Genomic DNA, 25,716 nt, shown 5'->3' with positions numbered 1-25,716 from the left:
AAGATGTTTCCATTAGTTGGAGCGTCTATGACCTGACGGGACACTCTCAGAATGAAGGGATGATCATTTAGAACTCAGATGAGCAGGTTTTTCTTGCGGCAGAGTGTTGAATCTGTAGAACCCATTGCCGCAGAAGGCTGTGGAAGCCAAATCATTGAGTGTATTTAAGGCAGAGATGGATAGGTGTAAACAACAAACCAAAAGAACTGCAGTTACTGGAAATCAGAAACAAAAACAGACAATGCTGGAAAAGCTTAGCATGTCTGGCTGCATCTACGAAGATAAAAGAGACAATGTTCAGGTTCAGTGAACCTTCCGCAGAACTACACTAAGTTAAAAAAAATCACACAGCACCAGGTTAGAGTCCAACAGATTTACCTGAGGATCATTGGTTATGGGGTGAGACCAATAGGAGCGGCGCTCCGAATGTATCCAGATAAACCTTTTGGACTATAACCTGGCGTTGTGTGATTTTTAACTTTGTTCAGCCCACTCCAACACCCAAGTCACATCAGCCATATCAACAGACTCGATGGGTCAAATGGCCTAATTCTGCTCCCGCGACTCATTAACGCCCCAGGTGGATGCTAATGCGTTAATGCGACTGCGCGCCCACCTGGGTGAACGCGCTTGCGCGTTACTGTCACGGCCGGCCCTGTTCGTTGGCAATTGAGCGGCTCCAACCAGCGGCGACCGCCTTGAGAGGGCGGGGAGAAGATCTGCGCTAGAGGCCGAGGGATTGGGCTTTTACTCCGGACCTTTACTGCAGGAAAGTGCAAAACATCTGACCGTACGGAGCGAAGTCTTCGTGTCCTTTTCGCTGTCCTTGATGTTTTAAAGCGAACGAAAGTGTGAGCTTTTAGTCAGAGAGAGGCGGATGGCTCAGAAAATTAACGAGGCGTTGGAACATATAGCCGCAGCTGAGAAATGGTAAACCAGCCGACGGACGAATTTGAATTTTGTTTTTCTTCCCCATTTACAATATTGCTTGAGGCAGTCGCTGTGTTTTATGAATGGAAGGGGAGAGCTCATCCGAATGGGTTCTAACGCTTCGTTTTAACTGAAACGGCTCGCGGCCCCTGGTCTGCCTGACCCCTGACCGAAGCATTCTGGGAGTTGTAGTTCCATATCCTGTGATTAGATCAGAGTGGTGCTGGAAAAGCTCAGCAGGTCAGGCAGCATCCGAGGAGCAGGAAAAGCCTTTCATCAGGAGTAGGGCTGATGAAAGGCTTTTGCCCGAAACACCGATTTTCCTGCTCCTCGGATGCTGCCTGACCTGCTGAGCTTTTCCAGTACCACTCTGATCTAAACTCTGGTTCCCAGCATCTGCAGTTCTCACTTTTGCCTAGTTCCATATCCTGTTTCGCTGCTCGTTGGATGCTGCCTGAACTGCTGTGCTCTTCCAGCACCACTAATCCAGTATTTGCTTTCCAGCATCTGCAGTCATTGTTTTTACCTCCATATCCTGTGTCTACCCACTGTTGGCATCCGTTGGTGCACTAAGATTCCCAAGAACCTTTGCAAACTATATGCTTCCTGTTTAGGTATTCAATAAGATCAGTGCAAATGAAGCCAAATTCACTGGTTATGTTACCTTTTGATTGCCTTTTGGGTGTACTGTATTGGTTGATTATATTCATTGGCGTTACAATGGCTGAAACCTCCATGCCAACATATTTTAAGGATGGTATGGATTCGATTGACTGAAAATTGCATTGGACTAGCCATATAAACAATGGAAATGTTAGATAAACTCAGCAGGTCTGGTAGCTTGTGTGGAAGGAACAGTATATTCATGTCTGGTATGATGTTGTCAGCTTTTCTGAAAGGTTAAAATGATAATCCCATCGGAGAGTAGAACTTCAGATGCAGATGCCTGGAAGAGAGGTGGCAGTGAAGTAAGTACTCAAATATCACGAAGCGGAGTTGCTGCCAGACCTGCTGATAAGTCTCCTGCATTCTATTTGTTTCACATTTCCAGCATCCACAGTGTTTTATTTCTTTTTCAAGCCATATAAGTGCTGCGCCTACAAGTGCAGGCTAGGAATCCTGCAATGAGTCACTCACCTTGTAATTCTCCAAAACCTGTCCAGTATAAGGCCCAAGGATAATTAGAAATGGCCAATAAATGCTGGCCGACCCAGCGGAATCCCCATGTCATGAATGAATTAAAAAAAATAGAAGTGGCACAGTTGTGTTACAGATGTCCCTAAATGCTATCAATGTTTTGATAGCTCCGATGTCCATTCTGTGCAGTACGCACACACTGATATCAATTCTTAAATTAATCCTGTATAATTTTAAGCAAGAGTATTACAGTGTAACTAAATTGTATTCTGCTCTATTTTTATGTGGTTGTGTTATTCGCTGGGATAAAGAACTCTAGCTAGATGGGTTGCTGACGCTGGAGCTATTCTTCTTGGGTAAAAGATTGAGTTGATTTGATGGTTGCAAAATGATGAGGGGCCTATAGGTAAGGGAAAATGTAGTGGAAAGATCGAGAACTAAGGGACACCGATTTATGGGGATTGGCAAAAGAAGCAAGGATGACATTGCAAAATCCTTTTTATTCTGTACATGGTTAGAATCCGAAATGCTCTGCTCAGGCATAGTAGTCAGTCTTTCAGAAGTGAATTACATAATTTAAAAAAAAGTTTGCAGTGATACCAGTGGAAGGTAGGACTATGTGAGTTGTTCATCTCCAGAGGTGGTACAGACCTGACATGCTTCTGTACTGTATGTATCCCATGATTCTTAATCAGTGCAGAAATTGATGGGTCTGGAAAGGACAAGTAATAATTCACTAATCAAGGAATGTTAGCTTCATGGCTCGTAGCAATTTTAATAAAAAAATCAAAGAAGTCATGTGGTCTGGAAGGCTCTGTTCTAACAAATGAACATCATTACCTAGTGCCAAATTGTCGTCTTCCCTATATGCATTATTTTTAATCAAATGATCAACTGGGCTAACTGATACATTTTCAGAGCTTAACATATTAATATATTCATTAATTCCTTATTAGCCAGATGACAATACTGTGTTCGAGGTGCTCGTAGAAATTTAGTGGACTGATGATGTTGAGACTATCTCAGCATATAATAAGTGTACATTTAAAATTGATTGAATTCTTGAAGGGGGACCATGGGGGAAACTCTTTCAAAGTACTAAAGCAAGCATCATTTTAAACAAAAAAAAGGGATGTGAGCTTTGCACCAGTATTTATTATCTATCCCTAACTTCTGTTGAGAAGTTTGTGGTAAACTGCCTTCTGGAATTGCTGCTGTTCATTTGGTGTAGGTACACCTACAGTGCTGATTGAGAGGGGATTCCAGGATCGTGATCCATTGACACTGAATGGTGATGTATTTCCAAGTCAGGGTAGTGAGTGGTTTGGAGGGGAGCTTACAATTGGTATTCTTCCTACATATCTATTGCCTTTGAATTCTAGATGATAGTGATCAAGGATTTGGAAGATGCTGTTTGAGGCTTTAATGAATTCCTGCCCTGCACCTTGGAGAGGGGACAAGCTACCACTTTGAGTCAGTGGTGAAGGGAGTAAGTATTTAAGGATGCAATGCCAATGAAGTGGGCTGCTTAGTCCCGTATGGCACCAAGTTCTAAAGTTGTTGGAATTTCATTTGTCCAGGCAAGTGGGGGGTATTCCATTACACTTCTAACCTCTGCCTTGGACATGGTGGACTGGCTCTGGGAGTCAAGAGGTGAGATGCTTGGACCAGGATTCCTAGTTTCTGAACTGCAATGATGAAGTGCATCTTTATAGACAATAGGTGCAGGAGTAGGCCATTCTGCCCTTCGAGCCTGCACCACCATTCAATATGATCATGGCTGGTCATCCTTAATCAGTATCCTGTTCCTGCCTTATCTCCATAACCCTTGATTCCACTATCCTCGGGAGCTCTATCCAACTCTTTCTTAAATGAATCCAGAGATTGGGCCTCCACTGCCATCTGGGGTAGAGCATTCCACACAGCCACCACTCTCTGGGTGAAGAAGTTTCTCCTCATTTCTATCCTAAATGGTCTACCCCGTGTTTTTAATCTGTTTCCTCTGGTTCGGCACTCACCCATCAGTGGAAACATATTTCCTGCCTCCAGAGTGTCCAATCCTTTAATAATCTTATGTCTCAATCAGATCCCCTCTCGGTCTTCTAAACTCAAGGGTATACAAGCCCAGTCGCTCCAGTCTTTCAGCGTATGGTAGTCCCACCATTCCAGGAATGCTGATGTGTGATCTGATTATACTTTTGGGAAGGACATGTTATTGAACAAACTCTTAAGAAATGGTACGTGTTAAAATTGAGCTGCTTTGAGAGTGGATTTTTTTTTGTCATTTCAAGAATACATCTATTTTATCTTGAAGCAATGTCTCAAATGTCTTTATTTGGAGTTGAGTGCTATTAATTTTTCAGATCATATATGAATAGAAATTTGGCTCTTGTGGCGCGGTGATAGTCTGAGCCAAAGGTCTGGCCTCAAATTGAGTCCTTGCTGTTTATAGTTTTATTTAAATAACTTAAACGTGAATGTAGGAGGGTTAATGAGTTTGCAGATGATACAAAGATTGGTTGGGTGGTAAATAATGAGGAGAATAGACTTAGATAGGATGTTCAGAATGACTGACTGATCAGTGGCAAGTGGAATTAAATACAGATATATGTGAGGTTATGCATTTGAGCAGGACAAACAAAGTAAGGGAATACTGGATGAACATTTGGACGTTGGGAAGCACCAAGAGTAGAAGGGACCTGATGTAAATGTACACCAGTTCCTTAAGGTATCAAGACAGGTGGATAAAGTGGTTCAGAAAGCATTTGGGGTATTTGCCTTTATTAGCTGAGGCACAGATTTAAAGAGCAGGGAGTTTATGCCGAAACTGTACAAAATATTGTTTTGGTCCCAGAGTATTCTGTACAATTCTAGAATCCAGACTATAGGAGGGATATGATAGCACTGGAGAGGATGCAGAGGCTATAGACTAAATACTGGAAAATGGGATTACTGCAATTAGGTGGTTGTTTTTGAACTCTGGGATAAGGGGTGTGTGATTGCCTTTGACATCAAGGCTGCATTTGACTGAGCTCAGTACCTTCTTGAGGGCAACTAGGAATGGACAATAAATGCTGGTCTAGTTAGCAAAGGCCACATCTGGTTGAATTTAAAAAACAAGGACCAGATCACTATTACATATCAAATCTTGGGTAGTTCACTGCAATCCTAACTTTTGTCTAATGGAAACCTAGTTTATTAGCTGTGAAAATGTTAATACAACATGAGGCTTTGTTAAATACAATTCACTTGATTGGTTCTGTTTTATTTGCAGTCTGAAAACAGGCTTTTTAAAATGGAAACCTGATTATGACAGTGCAGCATCTGAATATGCAAAAGCAGGTAAGAACAAATGATCTTAATGTTTTGAAGTTGCTCAATAATATTAATCTCCGTTCCACATTTAATGTACCCTGTAAAACATATCTCCTTTCTATTGTAATATGTTATGTGTACTGAGCACTTGCTAAGTTTATATTTTGTTAATAATTCATAATGCTAAGTAAATGTAAATTTATACAGGTTATCTTTCAGGGTTGGATAAAGATTTTGAAATTTTTACATTTATAATTTGAAAGAGTGTTTCAGTAGAAAGTTAACAATAATTGGAAGAAACTTCTATTAAACGCACAATTACTTTGTTTTATTGAATTTATCAAGGTGAGATTTAATTGACATATTTAAAAAAGAAAGTAGGTAAAGTTGTCAAGAAAAACTTATTTACCTTTTAAAGGGATGAATAGTCAGTGATGCAGATTATATGTAATTGATGGAAGCATTGGGGAAGAGTTGACAATTGTCTTTCTTGCAGAAGTTGATGGGAATCTGTAATAAGAATAGAGGCAAAATCTTCGTTACTTTTAAATAAGTATTTGGATATAACTTCAAGTACTTGAAAATGAGTTCCACGTCGAGTTGGAAACTAGATTAAGGTGGATGGCACTTTCTTGGCAGATGTGCTCCATCTATTTAGTACATTTTCTGTCTTTGCATGTTGTGAGTAGTGAATAATTAAATGAAAATTGCTGTTGTATCTTATAATTTCATGTAAATTTTTGTATTCTGTTTTTTTGTAGCTGTTGCATTCAAGAATGCAAAACAATATGACCAAGCAAAAGATGCCTACCTAAGAGAAGCAGAGTCACATCAGAACAATAGAGCGTATCCTTTTCTTTTCTTTAAAGCTGACTTCTTGAAGGAAGTGCTTTACTTGGTATTATGTATATTATGTATTAATATTTTCAAAACAAATTCTAATTCATTTTTAGGGAAGTAAGGTATAACTAGAAAGATGTTTTGCATTGTTTTATACCAAATTGAACAACTGCTAAATTGGAACTATAATGAGGATGAACTACCACAGGGCTTCTCCTTCTTGAATTTTATTACTTAGGCTTAAGGATAATGCTAAGAGGCTAATTTTACTGATTGCAGAGTTTTGAACTTGTGACAAATGTGCCGAATAAGGGTTTCAGTCATGTAGAATTCAGATATTGAGGAATCTATTCACTTAATTTGTATTGGGAATATTTGGAATTCTGTACTCTGACTATTCAGTTGTTGAATATATTCTGGCCAGATCAAAATAGTTTTGGGCATTAAGGGAATTTAGGAATGTGGGATAGGAAAAGAAAGTGGAATTAAGATAGAAAATTAACTTTATTCAGTAGAGTGAGCTTGAGGTGTGTAGCCAATGTCTGCTCCTACTTCTTAGATTCTTTTGAAAAAACAACTGAGAGAATGATGTATACAATAATTTTTCACTGTTGTGGGGAAAATCACCAGCCTCTGAGTCAGAGTCGGGGTTCAATGACAGAGTTTATTGTACAAGGGAATACTGGAGCTCCGGGGAGAGAGAGACACCAACCGCACAGTGGTCAGCTGCGATTCTTCTCTCCGCCCAGAGCACATGTCAAGATACTTTTATATGTTTTGTAATATGACAGGTCAGTGGTGAGGTTATTGTCATTGTAACATAGTTTGTTTATTGTAAGCATTGCAGAATCACTGATTAGTTTTGGTGCAGTCATTGTCAGTTCCAGTGCAGCCTTTGTTAATTTTGGCACGGTCATTCAGTTTCAGCGCAACCTTTGTTAATTTCAACATCTGTGCACAAGTGCATTACTGTAGTAATGGGTGCTAATCGCTCTTCCTGAGAAGGATGATTACTGCAGCCCTGGCTGTTAGCATTTTGTGTTGAGTCCGCACCAAATAGTTAGCATTTCTATCAAAGGTGTTGGCTAGACCCAGACACTTTGGTGGGCAGTATCCGCTACTCATGTGTATTCTCTCCCCCACCTGCCTTAAACTAATCAACTAGGTTGAGAGTACATCATGCTGGCATCCTGGTGGCCCCAGGATGTGTTTGCTCTGCTGTCTCTCTCTCTCCATATTGTAGTCTGGTGGCCATCTTGTGTGTCAAGTGGCCAACTTATGGTTAAGTGGCCATTGTGTGTGTCTATGTGCCTAGTGTCACCCTGCCCTGTGCCATCTCCCACTTCATCACCAAATGCTGATATATCACTGAAGTTATAATGTGTGCATGGGAGAACTTTAACTTTGAAGAAAATTGTTGCCCAATGTCCTTTCAAGTTGCCTGTTGTCTCCTTGCTCAGCTGCATTTAAAAACATTGCAGCTTGTATGTAAATTTGTTCTCATTTTCTGTTCCAAGAAACATCCCAACATTACTGTAGACTTTTGGAGTTATTAGGTAGGTAGAGTCTTTCTCTTGGCTCTGTGGTAGCACTTTGGCTTCTGCATCACATGGTTTTAGTTCAAGCTCTACTTCATGGACCTCAGTGCAGTGCTAAGGGATTTTTGCATTGTCAGCGATGCAGATTTTTCCGATTTAGGGCTCCCTTCCTTATATCCCCGATAAGCTGGCCGACATTTATAGATATTATTACTGTTTGTAGATAGTTAACACTTCCCAAACAAACTATAGGATATAATGTGGTCTAAATCTTCAAGCATGCAGGTATGGAATTAAATTAGTATTGAGCCTGAGCTTTTGAGTTACCTACGTGTCAATTTTCGACTCGGCTCATATTTTGTAGTTGAGTGCTCAATATGTTAGAATGTATTTTAAAATTCAGGACAATCCAGCTAAATAGTAAAGTTGCTGTAGTCTTTGTGGACCATGGAGCTGCTCTTTCATTGGAGAAATTGACAGCTAGTATTTTAATGTGAATGTCACCATTGATCTGTTATCTCATAGTTATTTTAATCAATGTGGGAATTGAACCCAAGGGGTTGGCGTTATAGTGCATAGCGGGCCAACTGTTTACCAACCTTCCCCCTTCCGCTCAATAAAATGAAGGTGAATTGCAGTTTGGAATATGCTGCTAGGCAGTTGAAAACTAAACACAATGTGGCATATAAACTTCATTCACTGTTTTCAGAGCAACTTCTAAGTATTTCTAGGACATGCTTCTTAACTACACTGTCAGGTCAGTAGAGGGATTGTAGATTTCTTTTAAATGAAATATGAATTGGCATGATGTGACATATTTTGAAATAAATCAATAAAACTTTTCATGATGATTTTTAAATTGGAACTTAAATAAAGAACATTCAAATTATTATTTTATTCCTTTGCAAGTGATACTTGACAGCACTGAAGATCTCTTACATCACTTTGATAAGCAAAAGTAGACAGAGTGGTAATTGGTTAGCAACAAAAACAAACTATTGGAAAAGTTCAGCAGGTCTGGCTGCACAGATCTACTGTTTTGTTTCTGATTTGCAGAATCTGCAGGTTATTCAATTTTTATTTGATAATAAAGTTGGATTTGTCCTTCCTTTTGTGGATAGGTCAGTTTTCCACATTATTGAATAGATATTGAAGCTGCTTTGGAACAGTTTGGCAAGGATGCGGCTAGTTCTGAACCACAGATCTTTAGGGGTATTGCCAGAATGTTGTCACAGGACTAATGAAAGGTTCTGACCTGAAATATCGACTGCCCTGCTCCTCTGATCTGCATGACCTATGCTTTGTCAACTGACTTTCAGCATCTGCAGTTCTCACTATCTCCTTGGGCTGATATGTAACAAGTAATATTTGCATCACACTATATCAGGCAATGGCCACCTCCAAGAGAGAATATAATCACCTCTTCATGTTTAATAACATTACCTTTGCTGAACTGAACCTGTGCTATAAATACAGTTAGAAGTTTGAAATTCTGTAGCAGGTAACCCACCTGCCTTGCTGAAGCCTATTGATCTCCATAGCACAAGTCTGTTTGCCTGGTTTTGTGCAGTAACAGTCAAGAAGCTTAACACCATCCAGGACAAAGTAGCCCACCTTCGACATTCATCATTGATGATCAGTGGCAGCAGTGTGTACCAAGATGCATTGTAGTGACTCATCATGGCTGAAGGACAGGGTCAGCAGATGTATGAGGATCACATCACTTGCAAGTTCCCCTCCAAGCTACATTCCATCCTGCTTTAGAAATGTATTATTGTTCCTTCATTGTGACTTAGTCAAAATTCTGTAACTCTCTCCCTAATATCATTTTAGTTGTCCCTACACCTCAAAGGCTTCAAAACTACATTCTCCAGGATATTAAACGCTGACCCAGCCAGTGATGGCTATATCACTTGAGAGCATTAAAAGCAACAATTTTATTAGAATCCTGAAGTCAGCACAATTATGTTTTCAGTGAACGTTGAAACAATCTGATTCCTTGTCACTGGCATATTTCATTTAACGATAAGATCCAGATGAGACATCACTCTTGTCTGAGATCACACTGAATGTTTTGTAATATGTAATGATATGTATTCGCTGCTGACACTTCTTTTTGTCTTCCTTAACATTTTGCTCATGCTAGTTTCTTCCATGCTGCTAAGTAAGTATTGTAAATTTCTGCTGCTTTTGTTTTCTTTACCCCAGGGAATTAAATTAAACCTATATTAATGGCGAAGTTCGAGATTTGTCTAGTGCCCTTCTAATGGAATGCAGCAGTCCAAAAGAAATGATATAATTTGTACATTTGATCAACCGAAATTTAAAAATCTCTGGAATTTGGAACTGATGAGAAAAGCATCAAGAGATGGGGAAAAGGCCAGGATGGAACAATTGAGATTCCTCAATGAGATCTTTTTAATTTTTAAAGTAATAATACTTAAAGTACAAGTCAAAAATTTAATTCTGCTTCCTTCAAGCTCAGGAGATGGCGGGAGCCCATGTCAGCTGAAAAGATTCAAGCCTGAGCTGCTTTTCATGTTGTTGGGATAATTATTAGGGGTTTATGGTAGATGGACAAGAACAGGTTGCTTTATTTTTCAGCATGTTGGACAAATCCACAGAAAGGATTAACGTTTTGCATTACTATAACTTCATATGTTTTAATCAGTTACAGCTATCTGTTGTATTGCTAGATGGCAGGGATTCATTTTGTTTTGTTTTTGGGGCCAAACTTTGTTTCTTGTGCGAAATCAGATTCTTCAGACTTGTCCTTTTGTCTATTACTATGGTAAGAAAAACATCGCTTATTCATGTTGTAAGCACTGCATTAACATTCAATTGTATTTCTTCCTAAAATTGATATCTGTTTTGGCTTTAATGTAGTTTCACACCGATTTTTAAATTGTCTGGTGATTGGGGGACCTCCATTTGCACTTAATCGTTTCTGTAGGTTATGTGTAACTTCGTTTGTCATTATTTTTGTTAATTTTCTTACAACTGTACTCAGATCTTGCATTAGAAATTTTAAGCAATTGGAAATTCACTGATTGTTCAAACCATGCAGATCCATGCAAAACTCTTGCATTCCCAGGTTTTTAGTTGAAGAAAGTAAAAAGCATGAGATGAGAGGGAGAAATTGATAAATGTATGCTTTAAAAGGGAATTGGAGGGTGCATGTACAAATCATTCTAGTACCTTGATCTTTCTATTTGTTTTGCTGCTACTGAACTAGGAAGTAGCATCAGCAACTGGACTTTCAGTTTGCAGATTTTTTTTTTTGTTTGTCAAAATAAATTTCTCCCCAGTTGTGTTAACTTCCATAACCTGTTTTATAATGTCACTATTTCACTGTTAAGTAGAAATTAAGGGAAATTCTTCAGTCAAGACAGCAGTCAAAAATAAAATTGCTACATGAAATGAGTTTTGGATTTTTTCATTCCGGGTACTTGAAAATATGTTTCTTCAAAAAGAAATTCTGATATTGTAAAGTAATTAACTCTGGTGATATCAGAGAATTGAATCAACATTGCAGAACTGGGCTGATAAGTGGCAGATGGAGTTCAACTTGGAAAAGTGAAGTCATTCAGTTTGGAAGGTTGAATTTGAATGCAGAAGGCAGGATTCTTGGCAGTCTGGAGGAATAGAGGCATCTTGGGGTGTATGTCCATAGAGCCCTCAAAATTGCCACACAAGTTGATAGTGTTGTTAAGAAGGTGTATGGTATATTGGCTTTCATTTGCAGAGGGATTGAATTTGAGCCGCAAGGTTCTGCTGTAGCTCTATAGAGCCCTGGTTAGACCACACTTGAAATATTGTGTTCAGTTTGACTCATTACAGGAAGCTTTAGAGAGGGTGCAGAGGAGATTTACTAGAATGCTGCCTGGACTGGAGGGCATGTCTTATGTTGAGGGAGTTAGGCCTTTTCTCATTGGAGTGAAGAAGAATGAGAGGTGACTTGACAGAGATGTACAGGATGTTGAGAGACATAGTTAGAGTGGATAGACAGAGACTTTTTCCAAAGGTGGAAATCTCTATCAAGAGGGACATAATTTTAAGGTAATTGAAAGAAGGTTTAGAGGAGATGTCAGAGGTAGGTAGTTTACACAGAGCGGTGGGTGCGTGGAATACACTGCCAGCAATGGTAGTAGAGTCAGATATATTAGGGGCATTTAAGAACTCTTGGATAGGCACATGGAAGATGGTACAATAAAGGGTGTGTAGGTTAATCTGATCTTCGAGTAGGATAAAGGGCTGGCACAACATCGAGGACTGAAGGACCTGTACTGTTCATGTTTTAATATTAAATGAATGCACAGACAAAATTGTGAAATGAGCACATGTTTGAAACTGCATTTTCTATTAAGGTTTAGGCCAGATTTACTTTCCAAGCACTACCTTCGTTCTTTTGTTTCAATTTTTTTGCACTAAAGGCAAGGACGTTAGTGGACTGCTAATGTAAAGGCCAGGACAGAGGGATATTCAATTCAGTTAATTAAAAATTGAACAAACGTCTTATTAATGACCATGAAGCAACTGAATTTTTTTTAAAAACAGCAAAAAAAACATCTAGTTCACTAATCATCTTTTAAGACAGTAGAAGTACGTCCTGCTTTACTAATATGGCCATGCTGACAATGTACTGCAACAGAAAATACAAGATGGAGTAAAAACAGCCATTGTGCAAGGTGATGCTCAATCAATCCTGCAAAGTCATCCTCACTCAAAAATGGAATCTTGTTCCAAAATTATTGGACTGTCCCATAGACTAATTCAGCAGCAACCTAACTCAATAAAAGTACCAAATTATATTTTAAAGTTGATGCCCCAGACTTGTCCATTGCCATTCTTGGGTAAGTCTACACTAATGGAAGTGGCAGCACAGTAGTTTACAATTAATGGAATGGCTCTGGGACCTTTCAGCATTAAGTAGAGTAACTGGTAGAAGACAGAGGGTGGTGAAGGAGGGTAGTTTTTCAGACTGGAGGCCTGTGACCAGTGGAGTGCCACAAGGATCGGTGCTGGGTCCTCTACCTTTTGTCATTTACATAAATGATTTGGATACGAGCATAAGAGGTACAGTTAGTAAGTTTGCAGATGATACCAAAATTGAGCTGTAGTGGACAGCGAAGAGGGATACCTCAGATTATAACAGGATCTTGACCAGATGGATCAATAGGCAGAGAAGTGGCAGATAGAGTTTAATTCAGATAAATGTGAAGTGCTGCATTTTGGGAAAGCAAATCTTAGCAGGACTTATACACCTTTAATGGTAAGGTCCTAGGGAGTGTTGCTAAACAAAGAGACCTTGGAGTGCAGGTTCATAGCTCCTTGAAAGTGGAGTCGCTGGTAGATAGGATAGTGAAGAATGCATTTGATATGCTTTCTTTTATTGGTCAGAGTATTGAGTACAGGAGTTGGGAGGTTATGTTGTGGCTGTACAGGACATTGGTGAGGCCACTGTTGGAATATTGCATGGAATTCTGGTCGTCTTCCTATCAGAAAGATGTTGTGAAACTTGAAAGGGTTCAGAAAAGATGTTGCCAGGATTGGAGTATTTGAGCTATAGGGAGAGGCTGTACAGGCTGGGGCTGTTTTCCCTGGAGCGTCGGAGGCTGAGGAGTGACCTTCTAGAGGTTTACAAAATTATGAGGAGCATGGATAGGGTAAATAGACAAAGGTTTTTTTTTTCCTGGGATTGGGGAGTCCAGAACTAGAGGGCATAGGTTTAGGGTGATTGAGGAAAGATATGAGACCTACGGGGCAACATTTTCACACAGGGTGGTACATGTATGGAATGAGCTGCCAGAGGAAGTGGTGGAGGCTGGTACAATTGCAACATTTAAGAGGCATTTGGATGGGTATATGAATAGGAAGGGTTTGGAGGGATATGGGCCGGGTGCTGGCAGGTGGGGCTAGATTGGGTTGAGATATCTGGTCAGCATGGACGGATTGGACCGAAGGGTCTGTTTCCATGCTGTACATCTCTATGACTCTATAACTGAATTTGTTGTTTCTATCATATACAAATGGTACAATTAAAAACGAGACAGTGTTCTTCCAGGACCGAGCTATATGAACACACAGATTGCACAGGAGTACAGTCATACACAGGGCAGCATAAAGTGCAAAATGTGTAAGATAGCACAGTAATTCCTGACAAATTACAATGTAATGACAAATGATCATTAATAAAACATTATTTTAGCAGCAGTTCAAAAAGTCGCCTGAAAATTGCAAATGGAATAGAGTGGGATCATATAGCGTTAAGAAGCCTAATGGCTTGGGGGAAGAAACTATTGTGCAGTCTGGCCGTGAGAAACAGAATGCTCCGGTATCTTCTGCCAGATGGTAGGAGGGAGAAAAATTTGAATGAAGGATGCATGGGGTTGTCCACAGTGCTGTTAACCTTGCGGATGCAGCGTGTGGTGTAAATGTCTGTATTGGAGAGAAGAGAGACCTCAATGATCTTCTCAGTTGTAGGGTCTTACTATCTAAGAAGGTGCAATTCCCGAATCACGCAGTGATGCAGCTGCTCAGGGTACTCTCAATGAACCCTTTGTAGAATGTGTTGAGGATGGGGGTTGGGAGATGGGCTTTCCTCAACCTACACAGAAAGTAGAGATGCTGCTGGGACTTTACTATTTCTTAGCAATGGAGCTGATGTTGAGGGGCCAGGTGAGATTCTCCATCAGGTGGACACCAAGAAATTTGGTGCTCTTCACAATCTCCATTTGGAAACTGTTGATGTTTAGCAGAGAGGGATCATCCTGTGCTGTCCTGAAGTCAACAACCATCTCTTTCATTTTATCCACATTCAGAGACAGGTTGTTGGCTCTGCACCAGTCTGTTAGCCATTGCACCTCCTCTCTCTCTCTATGCTGACTTGTCGTTACTGCTAATGAGACCCACTACCGTCGTGTCATCAGCAAACTTTATGTAATTCGAGCTGTGCATGCTGCACAGTTGTCAGCAGCGTGAGCAGCAGTGGACCAAGCACACAGTCCTTGGGGGGGGGGGGGGGGAGGGATATACTGGTCCCAATACGGACTGACTGAGGTGTCTCAGTCAAAAAGTCCAGGATCCAGTTACAGAAGTAGGTATTCAAGTCCAGCAGGTTCAGCTTTCCACTCAGGTGCTGAGGAATGATCATGGTAAATGCAGAACTGAAGTCTATGAACAATAATCTGACCCAAGTGTCTGTCTTGGCCAGGTGGGGGAAGGGCCAGATGGAGGGTGGTAGAGATAGCATCATCTGTTGGGTTGATACAAAACAGCAGGGTGCCCCGTAAGGGGGGCAGCAGGGTCTTGAAATGCCTCATCCGAGCCTCTCAACGCTTTATGATGATGGGGGTTAATGCAACAGGGCATTATCTCCAAGCCTGATGGTTTCATGTTACTGAGTTGAATGTGTGAAGATTTCATCTACCACTCTCGCTCAGCTATTGAATAAGTACTCTTCCACATTAAACTTGAAAGAAGCTCTAAGAGTAACAAGAATGCACTCTGGGTGGGGAACCTCAGTGTCCCCAAAGTGGCTTAGGTCGAATCACTACTGACCAAGCTGATTCAGTCCTGAAAATGATATCTGCCAGATTGGATGCATTGCAGGTAGTGAGATGGTATTGGAGTGAATAGCCATTCCTTTTGGAGAGGAATCCCATCTGCACACAGATCATTCTCTATTATGTGTAGTTATTCCACTTTGCTACATTGGACAGGCCCAGGATCACTCTGGTGTCTCAAAACTGGGCATCCATGAGGTACAGTGGGTCTTCAGTGGTAGCAGAATTACATTTAACTACAATTTGTAATCTCACTTACATTATTTCTGTGCTTCAAGATTCAGGAAACCAAACCCTGCTTCAGGGGAGACTAAAGGAGAGCATGAAGAAGCAGCATTAGACATACCTGTAAACATGTTTCAAACCTAATGAAGCTATAACACAAAGCTACCTGCAGGCTAAATAGCAGAGTCAGTATTCTGCAGATGGAACTGAATAAATCTCATGCCAAAAGATCAGAACAAAGCCTTGAAGTCTTGTTACATTCAGTTCTGAATGATGTTGGGCAATTAGTTAACTAACTGGAGGATAGTCTAAAAACATCCCTATTCTCTTTGATTTTGAACACAGCATGTTAGTGCAAAGGACACAGCTGGAACAGTAGCTTCTTCAGCCAGAGTTGCCAACTCTTTGATTATCTTCTACTCACAAGGCCTGCACCAGCATAGATGCCAGTCTTTAGACAATTCAATTCCCTTTGGGTATGTTACATTAATGGCCCAAGGTCGTAAATATAGAAATGGCCATGAATCTTGACAATACCCTAGTTATGATACTAAAATTTGTGCTGTGGAACTAGCAGCACTCCTAACCAAGCTGCTGAAATGCATCAAAAACGCTGACCTTTACCTGACTATGTGCAAGAATTGAGAGAGTACATTCTGTCAGCAGAAAGCAGTGTAAATCCAATTGGTCATTATTGCCAAATTAACCAACTAACGAGTGGTTTAAAATATCCCTCATTCAGCAACAACCTGCCCACCAATGTTCCAATATTGATATTTGCAGAGCCCCTAATTCTAGAGCTCATTATAGTCTTAGTCCAAACATGGGCAAAAGAACTGAATGCCAAAGATGAACTGACAGAGACTGCCATGACATCATGAGCATTTGTCCAAGTGTGGCAAAGTTGAACTCAATGAAAAAAAGAGTAAGCTCATCATTTGCTAATGTCATATATAGGACAGAAAGAGCTTGTTGGAAGTCAGTAATTTCAGCCCAATTAGGTAGCCACAGGTTCCTCAATGTAGTGTCTTGAGTTTGAATAGTCTTCATCAGCATTATCATTAAAACATAAGGTCAGAAGTGGAGACATTCGGTATTAATTTTTTTTTAAAACCATGGAACAGCATTCCAATTTGATCTCAACAACTGCGTGTTGGAAGTCTTATTTTCAACACAATGGATATTTTGAAAGATATAATTTCGTTATATGTTTTACGTGCCTGCTTGGATAAAAAGATGTGCAATCCTTCTTGAAATATATTTTTATTTCTACCGTCCTTTTCAGTGCTGATGTTGTTATATATCTATAAAACCCCAATACATATGTGTTACTGTTTTCTGTTCATTGTAGAATTATGTTTTTTAAAATAATGACAACTGTTTTCCACTTATTCATCTTTTAAGGCCAAATGCTCTGGATTTCCATACTGGGGGCAATATGGTGACACTGCAGTGGCAACAAATTTACCTGGTGCATTTTTTTATTTGTTGAGAGTCTATCTGTGGGTTGCCCAGAGGACAGTTAAGAGGACATGTAGGCCAGACCACACAAGGATGTCAGTTTCCTTCCCTAGACCAACCAGATGGGTGTTTCCCAACATTTAACAACAATTTCACAGCCAAAATTAGACACATTAATTTGAGATTTCTTACTAAATTCAAATTCCACCAATTGCCATAGGGTTCCCAGAACATTATCTGCTTTTACCTGGAACATTGATTCTCCTGCTTCTGGGATATTGCCTGACCTGCTGTACTTTTCCAGCACCACACTTTTCGATTCTGACTATCCAGCATCTGCAGTCCTCACTCTCTTCTAGCTGCTCAGTAGTGGTGCTACTGAATTATTCTTGGTGATGGATGTTGAAGTCCCACATCCAGAATACATTCCATGCTTTTGCCAGCCATCAGTGAGTCCTTCAAGTGGTGCTCAATATGGAGGAGAACTGATACATTAGCTGGGGTCATAGTGCTGTTAATCTGCAGAATATTTTCTTGTCTGTGTATGACTGGTTACAATTAAACATTGTCCAGAGTCAAAGTTGAGTAATCCCAGGCAAGCTCCTTCCCAACTATGTTCAAGTGTGCTTCCACTGTGGATGATTATGCAGCATTTAAGATATAGTTACACTCAGAATTTACCCTACAGGCGTTTTGAAGAGTTGCTATGTAAGAGAACTATTGACTGAGCTGACCGAGATTTAAAAGGCATCAGGCTGTTGACTGCTCTCCCAATTTTGGTATAAGTTCCCTTGGATGTTGGTCAGAAGGACTATGCAGGATTGACGGGGCATTTTTAAAATTGTCATGTGGGATATGGCCATGGGCGTTTGTTGTCTATCCAGCAAGTTGTCTTACCAGGTCATGTCAGAAGACATTTGAGTCAACCACACTGCTGTAACTCGTGGTCACCATTAAATTAGCTTTTAATTTTTATATATAAAGTTGAATTCACATGTCAGTATCTGCTGTGTTGTAATTTGAACCTATGGTTCCAGAGCATCAGTCTGGGTCTCTTGAGTTAATAGTCCATTGGTGAGCACTGGACCAATACTGGTACCGCTTGCAGTCTGCTTAGGACTGCATCAGCTATCTTTAATACTTTTCTGTTAAATTTGTGCATCATGACCAGTTTTGTTTGGTAATCCTATGATGTATGGTATCTCTGTGTAATTTATTTCTGTTCTCCACAGAGCATATGAACAGGCTGGAATGATGCTGAAGGTTTGTCCCTTGTCATTCATTTTTCTTTCTTTATTTAACCAAAAATAACTAATGTGCAAAGGTTCTTTTTTCAGCAAAAGAGAAAGGATATTTGAGAGCCTCTGGATAACCTGATAACAATATTGCAGAAATATACAGATATCTGAGGTTGCAATTTTGATAGCGCATGCATATTTATGGGAGAAAGTTTGTATTCTTTCATTTTATTACTCACCTGATGAAGGAGCAATGTTCCAAAAGCTTGTGATTTAAATAAACCTGTTGGACTTTAACCTGGTGTCATATGACTTCTGACCTTGTCCACTGCAGTCCAACACCTGCACCCGCACTTCATTTTATTACTGAGATGATGCTTGCTGTCTAACAGCTGAATTTCATTGGCTGTGACTGTAATCCTAACCACCAATAATATTTCAAATCCTGAACTGCTTTGATTGTGAATCAGATAGTTAACTGCCTGCTGTTGAGGCTTCCATGCGTTTAACAAAGAACCTAACCCTGAGTTGCTGACCAATTAGAAAACAAACAGCTCTTCAGTCTCAACAGTGCCAGCTAGAGTGGTGGCTAATGCTGGAACTACAGCTGGCCTCAGTTATGATAAGTTGGTAGCACGCACCTCTGAGATTTTGGTTTCAGTTTCACTTCAAGACTTAAGTTGAAAATAAATGCTCACATTCCATTGTATCCTGGCCACCATTTATCCTTCAATCACCAACAAAAAAATTGATTACTTTGTCATTTATTTCAGTGCTGTTTGTGGGCTGTTTAAGGTGAGCATATTGGCTGCCACTTTTCCTAGAATCATACAGTACAGAAGAGGCACTTCGGCCCATTGGTTCTCACCAACAAAAACAACACTCAAATCTATTCACCTCCCACTTTCCAGCACTTAGCCCGTAACCTTGAATATTATGACTTTTAAAGTGCTGATCCGAAGGAAATGTTTTAAAGGTTGTGAGGTTTCCTCCCACAAGTACCCTCTCAGGCAATGCATTCCAGATTCCCCATCCTCAGGATGAAAATAAATCCTCAAATGCTCTCTTAATCTAACACCTTTAACATTATGCCACTTGTTATTGACACTTCAACTAAGTGGAACAACTTTTCTATCCACCTTGTTCATTGCCCCTCATTATCTTATTATATAGGCTCCCTCTTCGGTTCCCTCTAAGCTTTCTCTGTTCTAAAGAAAATAACCTAAGCCTCTCTTCATAGTTAAACTGCTCCATCCTACGTAATGTTCTGGTGAATCTCCTCTGCATCCCTTCATTGCAGTGACCAAACTATACGCAGTACTTCAGCTGTAATCTAACTGCCACCTTAAATAGACTATTAACCTGTCCTGCTGCCTTCTGGCATCTGTAATCAAGCACCCCACACTCCCTCTGTTTCTCTGAACATTCTAGTGGCCTGTCATTCATTGAATATTTCCTTGCCTTGTTATTTCTTTGAAAGTGAATCACCTCACCAGTATCTGCGTTTAAATTCCACCTGCCTCTGATCTGTCCATCTGACAAATCTACCTATATCTTCCTGTAAGACTTAAGACGTTCTTCCTTACTGTTAATCGTCTGGCCAGTCTTCATGTCATCTGCAAACTTCCTTTTCAACACCCCTCCCCCCACGTTTTCTCCAATATTACTTGTATGTATGTATGTATGCTGAACAGTAAGGGACCCAGCACTGATCCCTGTGGTATGCCACTGGACACTGGCCTTTGGATACACAAGCAGCCTTCAACCATCACCTTCTGTCTGCTATCACTAATTTTGGATCCAACTTGCCAAATTACCTGGATCCCATGTGGAATATTATTGAATGATATGCAGAAATTCATATAAACTACATTAACTGCACTGCCCTCGTCTACACACATAGCCACCTTTCAAAATTCAATCAAATTGGCGAGGCATGACCTCCCTCTGACAAGCCATGCTGCCTACTATGGTCATACTTTGTCTCTCCAAGTGGAGATTAATGCTTTCTGTTGTCTGCCAGAGCAACGTGGAATACATCTCACCCGGACCTGCCAGTTTGTCTACTTTTAAGCCTGCCAAAACGTCCGATGCCACGTCATTTGCTATTTCAAACTTTTCAGTCCCTCTTCCTGAATTCTGTACCTACATCCTCTTCCTCCACTGTGAAGGCAAATATGAAGTACTCGTTTAGCCCAACCAATGTCCTTTGACTCCACACGCAGATTGCCTTTGGTTCCTAATGGGCCCTAATCTTTCCCTTGTTATCCTCTTGGGTGGAGGTCCAAAGATCCACAACCACTGAGGAAAAAAAGGATTCTTCTGCATCACCATCTCAAACGGGAAACCTTTTATATTTTGCCTGTTACTTAGATTTAGTCTCCCTCTCAGGAAGAAATATCCTTTGATGCTATCAAGTCCCCTCAGGCTCTCTTCTGTTTCAATGACATTAGCTCTCATCCTTCCAGACTGGCATAGTGGTAGTGTCACTGGATGAATAATCTAGACTCCCAGACTAATGTTCTGGTAACATGGATTGAAATTTCACCATGGAAGATGTTGAAATTTGAATTCATTAAAAATCTAGATTAAAAATTGCCTAATAGTGATCATGTAACCATCGTTAATTGTTGTAAAAGCTATTTGGTTCACTAATGTCCTCTAGCAAGAAAATCTGCCATCATTCCCCATGATTTGACATTTTACACCCTCTAAATAATGAGGGAAAGGTAATAAATGCTGTCCTAGTCAGTGAAGCCAATATCCCATGAACAAAAATAAAAGGACGCAAGCCAAACTTGCCTGGCCAAACTTTCATCGTAAGATAAACTCACCCCTCATCCCGGTACCAGTGAATCTCCTCTCAACTGCTCACTTTAAAAATAATGAAACTCCTATTTAAGATGGAGATGAAGATGAATTTCTTCACTTAGAAGCTCCTCAGTCTTTGACATATTCTTACTCTTAAAATAGTGGGGGCAGCATACTTTGAATATATTCAAGGCTGAGTTGGTTAGATTTGTGATAGGCAAGGGAATTGAGGAATATGGGGAAACACACATAAAAATAATAAGTCCACAGTCAGTTATCCATTATCGTAACTGAATGATGAAGCAAAGTGTTGTGGTCCACTGCTCCCCTGTTTTTTATGATCTCATCAGGTTCACAAAACTGCTACATAATTCAGTAAGATCATGACTGATCTGATTGTAGCCTTAGCTCCATGATCCTATCTGCATTCACATTAATATACAAGTAAATCATAAATTTTAGCATCTTCATATGTTTTAGTATTATTATTTACAATATACAGTTTTAAAACTTTTTCACAGAAGGAAATCTTTCTGAATCATTGCAAAATTATGCTTATTTTCCATCTTTGGTTTGAAGATGGTCTTCTAGCAATTGTTTGTCTGTAGGACAATAATCATACAAAGGCTGGAGTGACATCAGTGAACCTGTTGAGTTGTTGATGACAGGCTGGTTGCTTTGGTTGCTTTTTTTTTGTGGTTTTAGTGATCATAGCAGAAACCTTTGATCCCTATCTTGCAAATGAATTATTTTATGTGGGAATGTTGATGAAATATCAATAAATGTAAATTGAACCTTACATTGGAATAGCATGTTTGAGAACCGGTTAACAATACATACTTTGCGGAATTTGAATGGGATTGTTCTGGCTAGGGAAATAAGTAGGTGGCATGATTTTTAAGGCACAAATAATATGGGAATGTTTAATGAATGCTCCTTTGTTTAAATACGAATTTACTTAGTAATATTTAAGTGTGCATTGGATGTTAGCTCTTCTCTTGCAATTATTGGATGCATGTTATTTCACTATTCTTCCCATCTTTTGAATAATGTCCGACTGTACCCATTGATACCTGACCATAAACCACAAGTTAAATATCCTACGCTAATGCAAAGATCTAAAGATACACATGCATAATTGAATATTTTTTGAAAATAGGAAATGCAAAAGTTACCAGAAGCAGTTCAGTTTATTGAGAAAGCCAGCATGATGTTTGTAGAGAGTGGAACACCTGATACTGCTGCCATGTCACTGGACCGTGCTGGAAAGTAAGACATTTAAAATGACAATTTAAATGTATTTATAGTACACAGATTTGATGACATTTGGGTGATGGCATTTGAGTGAAAAGATTTAAAATTTTGGATATTTGCAGGTAAATGTATTTAATAAGTCCATACCTATTATTTTGAAGCATACTGGGAGTAATGGTCAACACTAGTGCAGTATAGATATTTTACTTCCAAATAATTCTCTTTTTTATGTGTGTAATGACGTTTATTTTACTGTGGAGACCTCATACCATTCTATAAAACATTAATCTAACTGCAATTGTAACAATGCAAATATCACTGAGTATTGAGAAGTCTCAGGGTGAAATAGATATAAATGATAGTCTCATGTTTAACAAGTATAGTCTCCATTCCATCACTGTTTACTAAAAACTGAAAATTTATTCAATATCTCTGCCAAATCTGTATCATTGCAATTGGACTCTTTCCATTTTTCCTGCATAAAATCTGTCTTTGAGCCAGAAGGCCAGTGCTTTGTGACTCACTGCACAAACTGGAGCTAATGTCTATACTGTCATTTCAGTGCAGCACTGAAGGGTTGTTTCATTATTTGGTTTCCTGTCTCTTGAATGTGATGATAAACTGAGGGGCATTTTCACTTTCGACTCCCAGGATAAAAGATCCCAACACATTATTTGAAGAAGAGCAGACTGTTCTGTTTTGTTCTGCCCTAAAATTAATTCAGCCACTGCCACACTTATAACTTGTACCACCAAGAAGTATTAGAGCAGCCTGGAATTCCCTCCCTAACAGCACTTTGTGGTGTTACTACACCACAAAGACTGCAGTGGTGTTCCTACACCACAAAGATTGCAGTGGTTCAAAAAGATAGCTCATAAATGCTGGCCTAAACAGTGACATCCACATTCCCTTTTGGAAAAAGAAAACTTTTAAAAAATTCATTGAATTAATGCCATTACAGTGGGGATTTCCTTGTCCACAGCATCCACTCCACCGGTCTTCATATTCAACAGGCATTTCTGTCACCTGCAAAATAATAGTAGATTGGTTAGAGTCAGAGTCCAAATGATGAGCAAAGTTCACTTGGTAGCTTTGAGGTTTAGCCAATCTTTGTACATTATATGGTAATAACTGATTAACAAGCAATTCCTCATTACAGGCTTTAAAAAATGTTTTCCTTATGTTTCAGGCTGATTGAAAACATAAACTTGGAAAAAGCTGTAGATCTTTACCAACAAGCTGCTTCAGTGTTTGAGGTAATTTGTGGACCCAAGGATCCTTTAATTTATTTGCTGATTTATAAAAAAGATTTTCTTGGTTGCTTTTCAGTTTATCATTAGAACCAACAGAAAATTGGTTTAGAAATCAGTCCAATTAGAATATAAGTTCAGAGAACATCGGATGAATGTACAAATTAGGAGCAGGAGTAGTCCAATCAACAGCTTGTGTCTGCTCTGTCTTGTAATAAAGTCCAGGCTGATCTGATTGTGGCCTCAACTCCACTTTCCCTACTCTGTGTGACCCTTTTGCCAATCAAAGATCTATCAAACTTGGCCTTAAAACTATTCAGAGACCATTCCTCCACTGCATTTTCAAGAGAATTTCACACAATAATAACCTCGCAAGGGAACATAATTTTCTGGATTAGTTTTAAATGGCAAACACCTTATTTTTAAATAGTCTGTCCTAATTCTAATCTCTTAGAACAGGGATATTTTCTCAGCATCTATCCTGGAGAACTGCAGATGCTGGAGATCAGATTCGAGAGTGTGGTGCTGAAAAAGCTCAACCGGTCAGGTAGCATCCAAGGAGCAGGAGAGTCGACATTTTGGGCATAAACCTGATTCCTGATAAAGGGTTTATGCCCAAAACATCGATTCTCCTGCTCCTTGGATGCTGTCCAATCAGTTATGCTTTTCCAACTCCACACTCTCGACTCAGCATCTACCGTGTCATTCTTCTCTGTATTGCAGGGAAAGGAGACACTGGTAGGAGCAATCTATAGGACTGTATACAGTAGGCACATGGTGGGTCGGCGAGCAAATCAGTAGAGAATAAATACATGTATCAAAGGCACTACAGTAATAATAGGTGATTTTAATATTAATATATATTGTGATATAACCTTACTAATCACTCTATCATGTGGAACCTTGTTGAACGCTTTACCGAAGTTCATGTAGTCTATATCTACTTTTTTTTTTAGATTAGATTAGATTACTTACAGTGTGGAAACAGGCCCTTCGGCCCAACAAGTCCACACCGACCCGTCGAAGCACAACCTCTGTATTCTTTGATCATCTTTGTCACCTCTTCAAAAAAAAACTCAATCAAGTTAGTGAGAAATGATTTCCCACGCCCAAAGCCATATCCCAAATCAGTCATTGCCTCTCCAAATGCATGTAAATCCATATTACTTCATAGGATTATCTCCCAGGAATATCCTCCCTAAGTGCAGGTGTAATTTTCTTCCTGACCAAAAATGCTACTTCCCCTTTCTCTTGCATCATGTTATATCCTTCTATAGCATCTGTATCCTGAAGCATTAAGCTGCCAAACTGTGCATCTTTGAGCTATATTTCTGTAATGGCTATGAAACCCCAGTCCCATGTTCCCATCCATGCCCTAAATTCATCTGCCTTACCCATCAGGCCTCTTGCATTGAAGTAAATGCAGATTAATTTATCAGTTTTATGTTGTTCTCTGCCATGCTGCCTTACTTATCTGCTGAACAAACCTCAGCCTTTTCTCTTTTCTCACTATTGCTTTGGTTCCGCTCCCTGCTCTTATTAGTTTAAAGCCTCCTAGTAACACTAGCAAGTTTCCCTGCAAGGACATTAGTCCCCTTCCAATTCAGGTGGAACCCATTCTTCTTATACAGGTTATTTCAACCCCTGAAGAGATCCCAATGGTCTAAAAATGTGAATCCCTGCACCAGCTCCTCAGCCACTTATTCAGCTGCTCTATCCTTCTGTTACCACCCTCACTAGCAGATTGCACTGGTAGTAGTCCAGATATTATTATCCTCCTATGACCTACTTTTTAACCTCCTACCTAGTTCCTATATTCTCTCTGCAGAACCTCTTTCCTTTCCTTACCTATGTCATTGGTACCAATGTGACAACTATCCCCTGCTGGTCACTTTTCCCTTTCAGAATATTCTACACCCTCTCCAAGACATCCTTCACCCTGGTTCTTGACCAAGGAGGCAAAACATGATCCTGAAGTCTCACTCATGACAGCAAAACGTTTGCCTGTACCCGAGATCAGAGATTCCCCTATTACAATCCATCGTTTGGAACTGACATACTGGACAGTGTTCTAACTTGTAATTGTATGCACTCAGAATAGGAGCACACCGCTGAATTTGACCTGAGGTTATAGGCAGCACAACCCTGTCGT

At 39.8% G+C, this 25,716-nt stretch overlaps 1 protein-coding gene across 1 annotated transcript in view; it reads left to right on the top strand.

Annotated features, from left to right (window-relative positions):
- The first annotated feature begins 646 nt into the window (after window positions 1-646).
- The window catches only part of napgb (N-ethylmaleimide-sensitive factor attachment protein, gamma b), a 55,011-nt gene continuing 29,941 nt past the window's right edge, over window positions 647-25,716 (top strand). Inside the window, exons 1-7 of the mRNA XM_072569843.1 lie at window positions 647-930; window positions 5,342-5,409; window positions 6,144-6,228; window positions 9,907-9,924; window positions 18,244-18,274; window positions 22,220-22,329; window positions 23,504-23,570. Of these exons, the coding sequence (XP_072425944.1) occupies window positions 878-930; window positions 5,342-5,409; window positions 6,144-6,228; window positions 9,907-9,924; window positions 18,244-18,274; window positions 22,220-22,329; window positions 23,504-23,570 (432 nt within the window). The 5' untranslated portion in view covers window positions 647-877. The remainder of the gene's footprint in view (window positions 931-5,341; window positions 5,410-6,143; window positions 6,229-9,906; window positions 9,925-18,243; window positions 18,275-22,219; window positions 22,330-23,503; window positions 23,571-25,716) is intronic.

The sequence above is a fragment of the Chiloscyllium punctatum genome, chromosome 5 (assembly GCF_047496795.1).
Source record: "Chiloscyllium punctatum isolate Juve2018m chromosome 5, sChiPun1.3, whole genome shotgun sequence".
Taxonomy (NCBI): domain Eukaryota; kingdom Metazoa; phylum Chordata; class Chondrichthyes; order Orectolobiformes; family Hemiscylliidae; genus Chiloscyllium; species Chiloscyllium punctatum.
Note: the sequence above shows the minus strand (reverse complement) of the source record. Positions and strands in the feature narration are given on the sequence as shown.